The sequence below is a fragment of the Vipera berus genome (assembly GCF_964194415.1).
Source record: "Vipera berus genome assembly, chromosome: 2".
Taxonomy (NCBI): domain Eukaryota; kingdom Metazoa; phylum Chordata; class Lepidosauria; order Squamata; family Viperidae; genus Vipera; species Vipera berus.
In genome coordinates, this window is record NC_138203.1 from 263,833,646 (window position 1) to 263,846,303 (window position 12,658).

General features: G+C 48.2%; 3 protein-coding genes across 6 annotated transcripts in view; 1 reads left to right on the forward strand and 2 right to left on the reverse strand.

Moving 5' to 3' along the window:
- Window positions 1–751, reverse strand: part of CPNE9 (copine family member 9) — a 57,966-nt gene extending 57,215 nt beyond the window's left edge. The window contains exon 1 of the mRNA XM_081316408.1: window positions 629–751. Coding sequence (XP_081172534.1) covers window positions 629–705 — 77 coding nt within the window. The 5' untranslated portion in view covers window positions 706–751. The remainder of the gene's footprint in view (window positions 1–628) is intronic.
- TADA3 (transcriptional adaptor 3) overlaps window positions 1–12,658 on the forward strand; it is a 701,258-nt gene that overhangs the window by 200,386 nt on the left and 488,214 nt on the right. The window lies entirely within an intron of this gene.
- The window catches only part of MTMR14 (myotubularin related protein 14), a 102,008-nt gene continuing 92,407 nt past the window's right edge, over window positions 3,058–12,658 (reverse strand). The window contains exons 18-19 of one of the 4 annotated variants that reach the window (XR_014025438.1): window positions 5,829–6,128; window positions 4,109–4,241 (exon numbers count right to left, since the gene is read on the reverse strand). Coding sequence is in view for 3 of the 4 variants with exons in the window: in XM_081320097.1 (XP_081176223.1) it covers window positions 4,064–4,241 (178 nt within the window). In the remaining variant the exon portion in view is untranslated. Of the gene's footprint in view, window positions 4,242–5,828; window positions 6,129–12,658 lie in introns of all 4 variants that reach the window. The other 3 variants (XM_081320097.1, XM_081320096.1, XM_081320095.1) reach the window with 3 other exon arrangements.

The following is a 12,658-nucleotide window of genomic DNA, read 5'->3' on the forward strand; positions in this document are numbered from 1 at the left end:
GCAATGATATTCACGACAGGCAACTAATGGAAAGAACACATCTAAATCTCAAATACTCAAAGAACATAAATACACACAAACTGGCCACTGCCAAATGGAAGATGAACACTGTTTTGAAAAAAAGTACAGGGAAGTGAACAAATGTATAATAAGCGCAGAAGAGAGTGACAGCAAATGATGTACATGCACACAAAAATGCCAAAGAAAAGAAACTCTGGTTGATGTGCAGCACTCACAACCCTGGTTGCACCCCGCTGGACAGTAAGCAGACTAATATAATAGTGTCACACCCCAGCCGGACGCATTCCCCAATCATGAAATGTATTGAGTGTTTAAAGACCCACTTGCACACTATGTTCCACATCCCACACACCCAGTGGGATATTCACGGTACGCTTTCCGTACAAAAACACCCCGGGCTTCTCCCGATCGCAGTTTTCACTGTCTTCGCGCAGGTTTCCCCGCTGAAAAAAACGTAGCTCTCCATCGTTTCCCGCCCCCCCCGTCCCCCCCCCCCCCCGCCGCCAACGAAGGTGAGTTGAGATCTAGCCAACCCTCCTGCGATGGGGCTAGCAGATCAGGGGGTCGGGGCTCTCTTCTCCCCTTCCGCGTCCACTTCCGCACTCACCTGCAGGATACGGTGAGCTCCACCTTGGTGGCTGGCACTCGGGAAGGAGCGGACTCCAGCGCTCCCGGAGACGCCATCTCCGCCGCCAGCCTCCCGAAGAGCTAGGGGAAACGCGGGGCGCTCTCCATGGGGTGGGAAAGCGCAGGAGATTCCTGCGATCGCCGCTCCGGCTTCTTTGCTCCGTCCGATCCCGCGCCAGGTGGCAGCACGTGTTGCGTATTGGGGGAGGAGGAGGACCCGGAGCCGGGCCGGGCCACGACTCTCCCGCCTTTTCCTTCCGCCTCGGCCCCGCCCACCGCCGCGCCTAGGAGCTGTCCGAGGTGCTGAACCCATCAGCGGCGGCAGCGGCGGCGGCGGCTTGCCGAAGAGTCCTTGCCTGGAGAAAGGGCGGCCCCTCCTCAAAGCGGCGTCCTCGCCCTTGCAGCTCCGCCTCCAAGTGAAGGAACGGGGGGAGGGGAGGGGAGAGGGAGGGGAGGGGGGGAGGAGGAGGCAGGGGCAGAGAGATCGAGGCTCACCCTCCTTTCCCCCTACCCCTTTCTGTCTTGGTTTTCCCCTACTCCCGGGGCCCCTACTCCCGAGCCTTGGTGGAGCAGTGGGCTAATGCCTCCTTAAGTAACACCAGCTGCCTGCAATTAGTGCAGGTTCGCATCCCACCAGGCTCAAGGTTGACTCAGCCTTCCATCCTTCCGAGGTAGGTAAAATGAGGACCCAGATTGTTGGGGGGCAATAAGCTGACTTTGTAATAATGCCGCTTGGGGTGTGTGTGTGAAAGCCCTAACAAGCAGGCATATACATAGAATGAAGGCTACTGCTAAGCTTGTAAGCCGCCCTGAGTCTTCGGAGAAGGGCGGGATATAAATGGAATAAAAATAAAAAATAAAAATAGATTTGAAAGGTCCGCCGTTTGTTCCATCCAGTGCCTTTTTTTGTAAAAGAAAAAGGTGCCGGAACTCACACGCTTCATACAAGCCGCCTTGCCTACCCTACAAGGTTCCATCCAAAAAAAGGTGCCGGAACTCCGTTCTGAGCGTTCTATGAGAAAAAAAGCCCTGGTTCCATCAGATGCCTGGCAGGGCGACTAAACAGCAAAGAGGAAGGCGGCGGCGGGAGGAGTAGCCCGGCACAGCGCAACCTGGGGCTCCGTCTGAACGCTCGCCCAAAGCCATCAAAGCGGGAGGTGGAGCAGGGACCTTGCGAGTGGAAGTCCACCCTGGCCGAGGGATTCAAGCTAGCTTGGACTTGGTTTTTTTTGGGGGGGGGGGCGACTGCCATAAACTTGGGGAGATACTTGGTAGCTAGCTGCTGCTCCGGTGTCCTAGAAGCAGAGCATGGCTGAGTTTTGGAGACTTCTCTGCCTGCTAACTGCAATTCTCCTTTATTCGGAAGGGCCGATTGCCCTCTTGCCAGACTTGCAGGCTGCCTGCTCAGCTAGGATGCTGGAACACATTAGGATTATTACCCGATTTACTGCAATTCGTCTGAGGCCACGAGGGCGAGGAAGCTTATTCTCAGTTATGCTGAGGAGTGCGCCCTTGAACGCCATAGCACACATGCAAGGCTCCATGCTTACTCAAAAACAGAAGTTCAGTTTCATTACTAGCACGTTCAAATCATGAATTGAACGTTGGTTCTGGATTCCCTCAGTGTCACAGCAGTACATCAACGAACGAAAAATAACATGCTTGATACAGAGTCAGCATTTTGCCACAGCCCCTTTTATGAACCTCTGCCAAGCTTTTTTCCTTTCCTTTCCCAAGGTCCCAATTCTGCTGTGGGCAATTAGCTTCCATTAAAGAGGAGAAAAGCGCATGTGATTCTTCTGCAATAAAACTCGCGCGATTCTTCTGCAGATCAAGACAACAAGGAATTAATTCCAGCTTTAGCATGGTTTGATATTTTTTTTTGGCAGCTTAACATCATGTTGCTTTTGCTCAATCACCTCATTTCAAAGTTTAAAGGGAAACATAACATAGAAAATTCCTGCCATTAATAGGCTTCATTACTGATGCTATATAAATCAGAGGAAGGGAAAGACTGATTGGGTCATCAGTAAAGAATGTGACCTGATTTCATCAGTGGCTCATCTTATTCTTACGAACACGGCAGTAGCTTTGTCAGCCTGCACCTGGTGCTCTCCCATGATCTATGGCAAAGGGCTTTGGGAATTGCAGTCCAAAAGCTCTTGAGGGCCCTAAACTGTCTACGGGTAGAGATACTGATCAGTCATCTAATCCAGCTATCTCAAGATGTGTTGGACTTCAAAATCCATAATTCCCCACCAGCACGGGTAAGGGAAGTGCAATCCCGCACCTCTGAAATGTAGCCAAGTACAGAGAGCTACTCCAATCAAAAGTGCTGCTTTATATAGTAATACATCATACCGTTATTGCAAGCTCTTTCTCCAGAGTTTCAACCAAATGCCAGGGCAGTTCAATGCTTAGAAGCAAAAAAGAGCATTTACATTTTACTTTTCCCCCCCTTTTAAATGTGAGACCTTATACTCAAGGTGGGGAAAGAAAGCACTCTTATCTAGGCTAGCATTAAAATGTAATTGATTTCTTCAGTGGTACAGAAAAGATACTAGAGAACACGCTTCCTGAAAAAAATCTCAGCTTTCATGTGAAGCAAAAGAAAAAAACAGAGCATTATTTAAAAAGCAAATGGGTATTGCCTGCCGAGATCTCGGCAGCCGCAATAACGGCTAAATCAGATTTTCAGTGAGTGGGATGACATAGGAAGAGTTCCATTGTTACATGATTAGCAAGCCCAAAATAAATTATGCCAAATAATGAAACTGCACAGTTGAGCAAAACAGGCAAGCCTGATTCACAGGTACAGAATTATGAATGATCAAATTACAAGTTTTGGGGGATGCAATCTAGATTTCTTGGGGCCAGAACTCACAGGTTACCTAGAATTGGAGAGAATTCTGCAGCTGATCTGAAGGGAGAGAGCCCAGATGGAACACCTGAACTTCCATGAACAGCTTCTTTGTTCACCCCCAAAGAACTCACATTCTAAGTAGCCTTTTTTAAAAAAAAATCCCTCAGAGCCGTTCCAGGGCAAACTCAGTACAGGAAGTAGGTAAAGAGGAAGCAAACGTACACACACAAGAATCAGAACGAGGAAGTTTTTGACACATTTTACTGGTGATTTGTCAGTGCTTGCCAAGTCCTAAAAGAACGAGGAGAGGACCCTTGGTTTCCAGTGGAAATCAGCGCAGCTTGAAATAACACTGACCGCCACCACAGTCAGTCAGATGGACCCGGAAGAGCTGGAAGTCTGGCAGCCATCCAGAAGACGATCTGGCAGCCAAAGGTTCTGACACAGACCAGCAGCTGGCACTTGGGGGTGGGGGTCACATGGCTTTGAGGTTCCTTCACCTGTGGGATTAGGCAGCAACCCATTCGGTGTGATGGGCAGGTAGACGAAATGTCAAAGGACACTGCTTCCTCTGAGTCCTACGCCCCGAACAAATTGCTCCAGAAGGCCCCCGATGGCTCCCGATGAGCTGGGTGACACCAATTTCAGGCCCACGGTGCCGTTGTAGGCAGACAAGAACGCTGAACGCACTTCCTGAAGCCGGGATTCCCTCTCGGTCAGCGTCACCAACCTGTAAGGATATCAATAACGCTGTTTAGGTGGCAATTTTAAGGAGGGTTAAAGAACTTCACATAAAATCCCTACACTGACCACACACGACTGTGCCACCGCGGTGTATCGTTTCATGGGGCAGGTGGGTGGGAGGGGCTGAGGTACACTGGCTTTCCAAAGCTGTCTAAAGAGGTCTTAACCCCCCCCCCCGAAATGGGGTTGGTGGGTTCTGGTTCACAGCTCCATCTGAAACATTAGCTCACAAAGTACAGGTGCAATACAGAGACACTGATGTAGCTCAGAAGATGATGAACTATTCATAGTTATTTCCCAGGCCTCTTGTGGGGAAGAAGAGGGATGGAATTGTCAAGATCCAGGTGGTTTCTCCACCTTTTGTTTTATGCACTTTGATGCATAATTAAATGGGGGTTTGCGACCAGGAGATGGTCCAAAAGCAGAAGCCAGGAAAACTGCCCGGCTTGTGGGACGATTTTTCTGCCTGCATTGCCACCAGGACCGCTGAGAGGAATTCAAAGAGAAGAGAATCTCGGGCGTCTGCTCAGATGCACTGAACTCTTTGCCCCTGACCTGAGCTGCTCCCCCCCCCCTCAAACACTGCTGGTTTTCACAGCTTGGATTAGGAAGAAGCTGCAGGCAAAAGGCGACACAGGAAGTGGAAGATGAAAAGTTGTTTGGGTAGGCACAAAATAAGCCTGTTCTGGAAAAGTCCTTTTTTTTAAAAAAAAAAATCACGGTTGTATGAGGAGTTCAGGAGAATGTGACAGCCAACAAGTTGAACCCAGAATTTGCACGTCCTTGACCAATTATCGCTCCGTAGGAAAATCCTCCTTTCCCCCCCATCACCCCCCCCACTGTTCCTCTTGCTTGCAATTTGTCACGCCAGCCCCACGGGATCCACATTCCCCTTGCCCTCTCCCGCTGCTGGATAAAAAGAGGAAGCTCAGCCCTGGGGGTGGGGGAAGGCAGTGCCCCCCCACTCCAAACAAATCTGTTGCCTCTTCCCCCCCCCCCCGTCTCTAAAGGGATGCTGTGGAGGCAGGAAGGCTGACTCCCGCTCTGCCCTGCCAGCTGAGCTTTCATCCAAGCACTTTGGGATATGGCTGGCTGTAGCTCCAATGTTAGCAACGCACACAACTCTTCCCTCCACCAGGCTCGAGTTGCGAGCATCCTTTCCGGAGTGGAAGGAGGAGAAGGAGAAGGAGAAAACCCCACCCCCCAGGGATTTCCAATTGCACCTAAGAGCATAAACCTATTCCCTCCTCCCCACCTCCCCGCCATTCTGTGAAAAGTCAGGAACCACAGGAGAGGTCCTTTACGTGCAGTAAGGCCACGCTTTTTCCTCCTCTCGGTGGCCTGCCTCCCCTCTCCATCTGACCTATGTACTAATGGGGAAGAGAGAGAGAGGAGGGAAGGGGGAGGAAGAAAAGCAAGCAACTCATTCCAGATGAGAGAAACGCAAAGGGAGATTATAGTTCAAAGGCATCTGTTCTAAATGCCTTCATAATAATAATAATAATAATAATAATAATAATAATAATAATAATAATAATAATAATAATAATAATAATAAAGACAACATCTTTACTGTGTTTGAAGATGCAGCTCTTCCTTCTTTCTCTCAAAGAGAATCAGGCCTTCCTCCCAAGAGGTCATCCCAAGGGTATGGCACCAACCTGCCCATCAAAAATTCCCTTTCATCTCCCCAGTGTTTCACAGGCTAGAAACCGGCGCTGTTGATTTGAATGGAAGCAGTAGAAAACCACCCACTGCCACCAGCTTCGAGTCCGGAAAGAGCAGCGAGAGGATACGGCGGTTGGAAGGCTTGGATTAAAAAAAAAAAAGTCCAAACAGAAAGGCAGCCAACCAACCGGGTTTGCTATTTATCCTGTCAGCTTCACAAATACGGGAGTCAGGAAAGAGAGAAAGAGAGAGAGAGAGAGAGAGAGAGAAAAGGAATTTATCTTCCAGCTTCCCCATCGTGATTGGAGGATTAGCAGATGGAACTCTCTGTCACAAGGTGAAACATGTAAAAACAGAGGCGGCATATCTGAGCATCTCAAGTCACGAAATCCACTCTTCTAATTCAAGGACCCACTCAGCAGGTAACAACCGTGAAGCCCAAATTCTTTGCGCTGTCTTCCACTAAAACCAGAAGTCAACGTGCATAAATAATAATACCTCTTTTGCTTATCTATCATCTAACGCTTTGATGATTTTCTGGGTTCACAGCCTCTGTTAGGAGGATGCTGTGGCAGGAAGGTTTTGGTCCCACCGGTGAACAGGATGGATGGAAGACGATCATTCCTGATCTTGTCATCTTCTAGCTACATAGAGCTACCCTTGGAAAAACCCCTGGGAATTTCAGCTGGTCCAAAATAGTGTGGCCCACATGCTTACTGGCCAGTCTCAAAATAACATATCACCGCTGCATTGGTTACCAGTATATCCCCAAATGGAATACGCATGCTTGGTTGCTATATGGCTTGGAGTTTGGATAGATGCCAGAACACCTTGACCAAATAAATGCTGCCCACCCGACCCAGATGACCAGAGAGTGCCTACTTAAGGTCTCTCCCTCCTGGGAATGTGATGGCACAGTAGGAGATTCCTGTAGAGATTTCCTTCCTAAGAAATAGCCTATCTCTCCCAAGCTGAGAACAGCCCATTCTTAAAGAGTTTTCTAGAAAATTGTAAAGGTCTTCTGAGACCCTGGGGGATTAACTGTGGTGCTGCATATGGCAGGCACAGCTTTATTATATTGTTTTGTATGCGATCAATCAATCAATCAATCAATCAATCAGAATAGAGCTGAAAGAGACCTTAGAGGTCTTCTAGTCCAGGGGTCTCCAACCCCCGGTCTGTGGACCAGCACCGGTCTGTGACATGCCAGAAAAAGGTCCATGCAAATGAAGCCCCATCCGCAGGATGCAGATCGTACATGAAATCCACGCCTGCGGAAAAACCTCTCCAAAGAACTGGTTCCTGGTGCCCAAAAGGTTGGGGGCCACTGTAATGTAGTCCAGTCCCCCCCCCACACACACTCTCAAACAGGAGACCCTATACAATTTGAGACAAGTGGCTGTCCGGTCTCTTCTTAAAAACCTCCAGTGATGAAGCACCCATAACTTCTGAAGGCAAAGCTGTTCCACTGGTTAATTGTCCTCACTGTTAGGAAGTTTCTCCTTAATTCCAGGTTGCTTCTCTCTTTGGTCAGTTTCCAATCACTGTTTCTTGTCCTGCCCTCTGGTGCTTTGGGAAAATAAGTTGATCCCCTCTACTTTGTGGCAGCCCCTCAAATACTGGAATATTCTGTCATGTCATGCCAATTCCTTCTTTTCTCTAGACTAGACATTCCTGAACCACTCTTCCTATGTTTTAGACTCCAGACCTTTAATCATCCTAGTTGCTCCTCTCTGCACTTTTCCCAAAGTCTCAACTTCATAACACATCATATAGGTAAAGGTAAAGGTAAGGTAAAGGTTCCCCCGCACATGTGTGCTAGTCATTTCCAACTCTAGGGGCCGGTGCTCATCTCCGTTTCAAAGCCGAAGAGCCAGCGCTTGTACGAGGACGTCTCCATGGTCATGTGGCCGGCATGACTAGACGCCAAAGGCGCACGGAACGCTGTTACCTTCCCACCATAGTGGTCCCTATTTTTCTACTTGCATTTTTACATGCTTTCGAACTGCTAGGTTGGCAGAAGCTGGGACGAGTAACAGGCGCTCACCAAACTGCCGACCTTCTGATCGACAAGCTCAGCATCCTAACCCACTGAGCCACCGCGTCCCTCTAACACATCGTATAACATATATATAAAACACATCATATAACATCTCCTCTCTCACACACATACACAGTAATATTATTGTACATTAATATATATATTAGAAACTGCCCAGAGTCCAATCGGATAGAGGCAGCTTATCAATTTAACAAATCAATAGAAATAAAGATCTACCCCACCTTCAGAGGTTTTTCTTCCCCTCACCCCAGAAGAAAACCATTCCACTTGTTCACACTAAATACAGCGTCTGGTTTCCAAGCACATCTCTTCCTTGTGGTGTTCTCAAAACCTCTAATGAAACTGATTTGTAATAGGACAGTCAGAGTGAAACTTTAAATGCTACAGAATTTGCTTCTTTTTTTTCACTGTTTGGCTTTCATAAGCTCCTGTCTTTTCCCTTGAAGAGGCACCCAGAGACACATCTGTCCACCAGCTAACCAATAGGTGAATTCTCTACTGAATTCATCACTCCAGATTGGTGCTGGCCAATAGGTCAGGTACTTTGTAAAATCACTTTAGGAGGATTCGTAATTTACCAAGAGCACTAGTGGACCCACTTGAACTAAACATCTATGGAGCAGATATGGGAGTAAAAGGTAAAGGTAAAGGTTCCCCCGCACATGCGTGCTAGTCGTTTCCAACTCTAGGGGCCGGTGCTCATCTCCGTTTCAAAGCCGAAGAGCCAGCGCTTGTACGAGGACGTCTCCGTGGTCATGTGGCCGGCATGACTAGACACCAAAGGCGCACGGAACGCTGTTACCTTCCCACCGTAGTGGTCCCTATTTTTCTACTTGCATTTTTACGTGCTTTCGAACTGCTAGGTTGGCAGAAGCTGGGACGAGTAACAGGCGCTCACTCTGTTAAGCGGCACTCGGGATTCGACCCACCAAACTGCCGATCTTCTGATATGGGAGTATAAAACCCAAAATCCCAAAGAGGTACATTTACAGGCGATCCTTGACTTAGGACCACAACTGAGCCCCAAACTTCCTTTGCTAAACAAGACAATTGTTAAGTGAGTTTTGCCCCATTTTACAACCTTGCTTGCCACAGTCGTTAAGTGGATCACTGCAGTTGTTAAGTTAGCAACCCGGTTGTTAGGTGACTCTGGCTTCTCCATTGACTTTGCAGGTCTGAAGGTTGCAAAATGTGGTCACGTGACCCCAGGATACCGCAACTGTCGTAAGCACGAGTCAGTTGCCAAGCATCTGAATTTTGATCACGTAACCGTGAGGATGCTGCGACCATCCTAAGTGTGAAAAATGGTCATAAGTCACTTTTTTCCCCGTGCCACTGTAACTTCGAGCAGTCACTAAACCAACGGTTGTTAAGACGAGGACTGTCTGCAATTGGAGCTACAGATTAGCCTACCCCAGTGACGGCAAGTCTTCAGAAATTGAGAACAAAAGAAAAACCAATGCTTTACATATTCATTTATATTTTAAAAATACAGTCCCATCACGTGTGACGCTATGGATTATAGTAAGAAACATAAAATAATTACAAAAGTGAAACATGAACAAAATAAATTTATTTTAGGAGGGGGAGTGACAGCACACCACATTCTTGTGTAGCCTCTCAAAATCATTGCGAGAACAGGACGTGCTTTCAAGAATGGTTGCTGTGGAGGGTTGGCGAACGCTGCCGTGTCACCCAAAACATCAGGGCACGTCACCTTTCACACGCATGTCACAGGTTCACCATCACTGACCTACCCTATCCTGCTGGGTTGGGATTGCAGGCTATAAGAAGACTAGGAATTTAGTTCCAGCTTCAGCTAAAAGGCACCAGTTTGCCCAATGAACGTTATCAATCCTTCTTCTAGGACAGTGATGGTGAACCTTTTAGAGACCACGTGCCCCAAAACCACCCCTCTTCACCACTGCCCACCCGCCCCACCGGCAGGGCCACCCACTGCCTCCACGGCCTGCCGCAGCATATTGCCCAGGCAGACCAGCAGCGCCATGGAGGCCACACCCTCTGCCCACGCTCCGCAGCAGCATCCGTGCGCGACAGGGCGTTAGGGCGGAGTCTTGCCCCAGCTGCCATGTCCTTGGCTGTGCTGCTCCATAACTGTCCTCTGGGGGGGAGTGCTGGTGAGGAGGGGGGGCTGAAGGGGGAGGCAGGGCTGGGGTGACCGTGCGCGTGCCCTTTAGAGAGGGTTCTGAGTGCCCCCTCTGGCACACATGCCATAGGTTCTCCATCACTGTTCTAGGAGGTTCTCAGCAGATTCTCCAATTTCAAACTCGGCAGAAACTGACCTACATCATCTCAGTTAAAGGCTTTTGAGAAACAAAGCACTGTTTCCAAGCTCTACGCTGTCAGTTTAAGGACAACTGAGCTGCTACCGTGACATTTTCCCAGTGGCTGAGATCTAACTTTCCAGCGCTGGCTCCTTGAAAAAGGCTTGCCGCTCAGAATACAAAAGCTGCTTCCTTCCATGCAAGGCCCAGTACTGCAAGAGAATTACAATACTGTCAGCTTAGGAAGATGGAGAGGGGGGTAGTTAAAAAAAAAAAAAAAAAAAAAAGAGAGAGAGAGAGAGAGAGAGAGAGAGAGAGAGAGAGAGAGAGAGAGAGAGAGAGAGAGAGAGAGAGAGAGAGAGAGAGAAGGCAGAATGATGCCTTTCGGCATACTTTCTTTAATGGAAAGACATAAAGTGGCTTATGAATCGGCTATGTGGGACTTCACAATATGGACACCGTGTCCCGATAGCATTTCGTTTACACCAGAGGCATCTCTTCCCCTGAAAACAAGAGACTTAAAAGGAAAGGGGCGCCAACTACATTCTCAGCACATACGTGCCCTCAAACCTGGAAGAACCAAGAGGGACTAATGAACCTTCAAATGGACCCATTCCAGATTAACATAGCCTGCAGGATATTTAAGGGGGAAGAGTCTGCAGGCAGGAAAACCTTTAGGCTTAGTAAAGCTACACACGGAACACTGCATCCAGTTTTGGTCACCACATTTCTGGTACAAAAAAGTTGTTGAGACTTTGGGAAAAGTGCAGACTAGGATGATTAAAAGCCTGGAGTCTAAAACATATGAAGAGCGGTTCAGGAACTGGGTACGGCTACTCAAGAGAAAAGAAGGACTAGGGGGGGACAGGATAGCAGCATTCCAGTATTTGAGGGGCTGCCACAAAGAGGAGAGGGGTCAACTTATTCTCCAAAGCACCAGAGGGCAGGACAAGACACAATGGATGGAAACTAATCCAGGAGAGAAGCAACCTGGAATTAAGGAGAAACTTCCTAGCATTGTGGACAATTAACTAATGGAACAACCTGCCTCCAGAAGTTGTGGGTGCTTCATCAGCTGGAGGTTTTGAAGAAGAGACTGGGCAGTCACTTGTCTCAAATTGCATAGGGTCTCCTGCTTGAGCAGGGGGTTGGACTAGAAGACCTCCAAGGTCCCCTCCAGCTATAGTCTGAACTGAATGAAGGGTTAACCATCACCTCCTCTTTGACTGTTGTTGGCCCTAAGAGTCACTTGGGAATTCTACGTTTCTCCTATCTTAGCTCATGTCTATCAACAGCTGGCTCAGAATGCAATGAAAATAATTGTTTCTTTGTTTGACATCTTAAGTCGATAAATAGAAGCAGGCTGAATAACAGCGCTGCCGTCTTAGTTTGCTTGCCTATTTATGTAGGACACTGGAAACTGCACATAATTTCCTGTCCTGATCCCTAGCAGTTTTTCCAATCTTTCCAGAATTTTAAAGGACTGAAAGAGGACCTTCTGTATCTAGATTCAAATAGAATAGAATAGAGCTGGAAGTCCCTTGGAGGTCCCTGCTCAGGCAGGAGAGCCTATACCAGGGGTAGGCAACCTCGGCTCTTTTATGACTCCTGGACTTCAACTCCCAGAATTCCTGAGTCAGCTTGGCTGGCTCAGGAGTTCTGGGAGTTGAAGTCCATGAGTCATAAAAGAGCCGAGGTTGCCTACCCCTGGCCTATACCATTTCAGACAAACGGCTATCCAATCTCTTCTTAAAAGCATTCACCGCTTCTGGAGGCAGGTTGTTCCACTGGTTAATTGTTCTAATGGTCAGGAATTTTCTCCTTAGCTCTAGGTTGCTTCTCTCCTTGATTAGTTTCCATCTGTTGCTTCCTGTCCTGCCTTCGGGCGCTTTGGAGAATAGCTTGACTCCCTCTTCTTTGGGGCAGCTCCTGAGATATTGGAACACTGCTATCTTGTCACCCCTGGTCCTTCTCCTCATTAAACTCATTAAATTTATACTTCCCTTCAGGAACCAAAGGTGGTGGGCATATAACATGCCTTCCTAACATTTTTCCTCTCACAACTGTCAGTAATATTGGTTAGATAGCAAGACAAAGCTAATCATCCACAGCTGTGGGTGGACTTCAACTAGGATTAAGGATGTCAAGGCTCAATAATTTAAGTGCTGTATTTCATTAGTTCTCTGGCATCAGCTACTCAAATTGTATCTGTGCTCTACAGAGTGACCAGAACATCAACAGCAATGCCTAACCTGTCAAACTAAAGCAGACATGTCAAACACAAGGCCCGGGGGCCGGATGCGGCCCGTGAAGTGGTTTCATGTGGCCCGCGAAGCCATCCTGGAAACAGTGAGGGAACGGCCCCCACTGCCTTGGCACTTGCCCTGG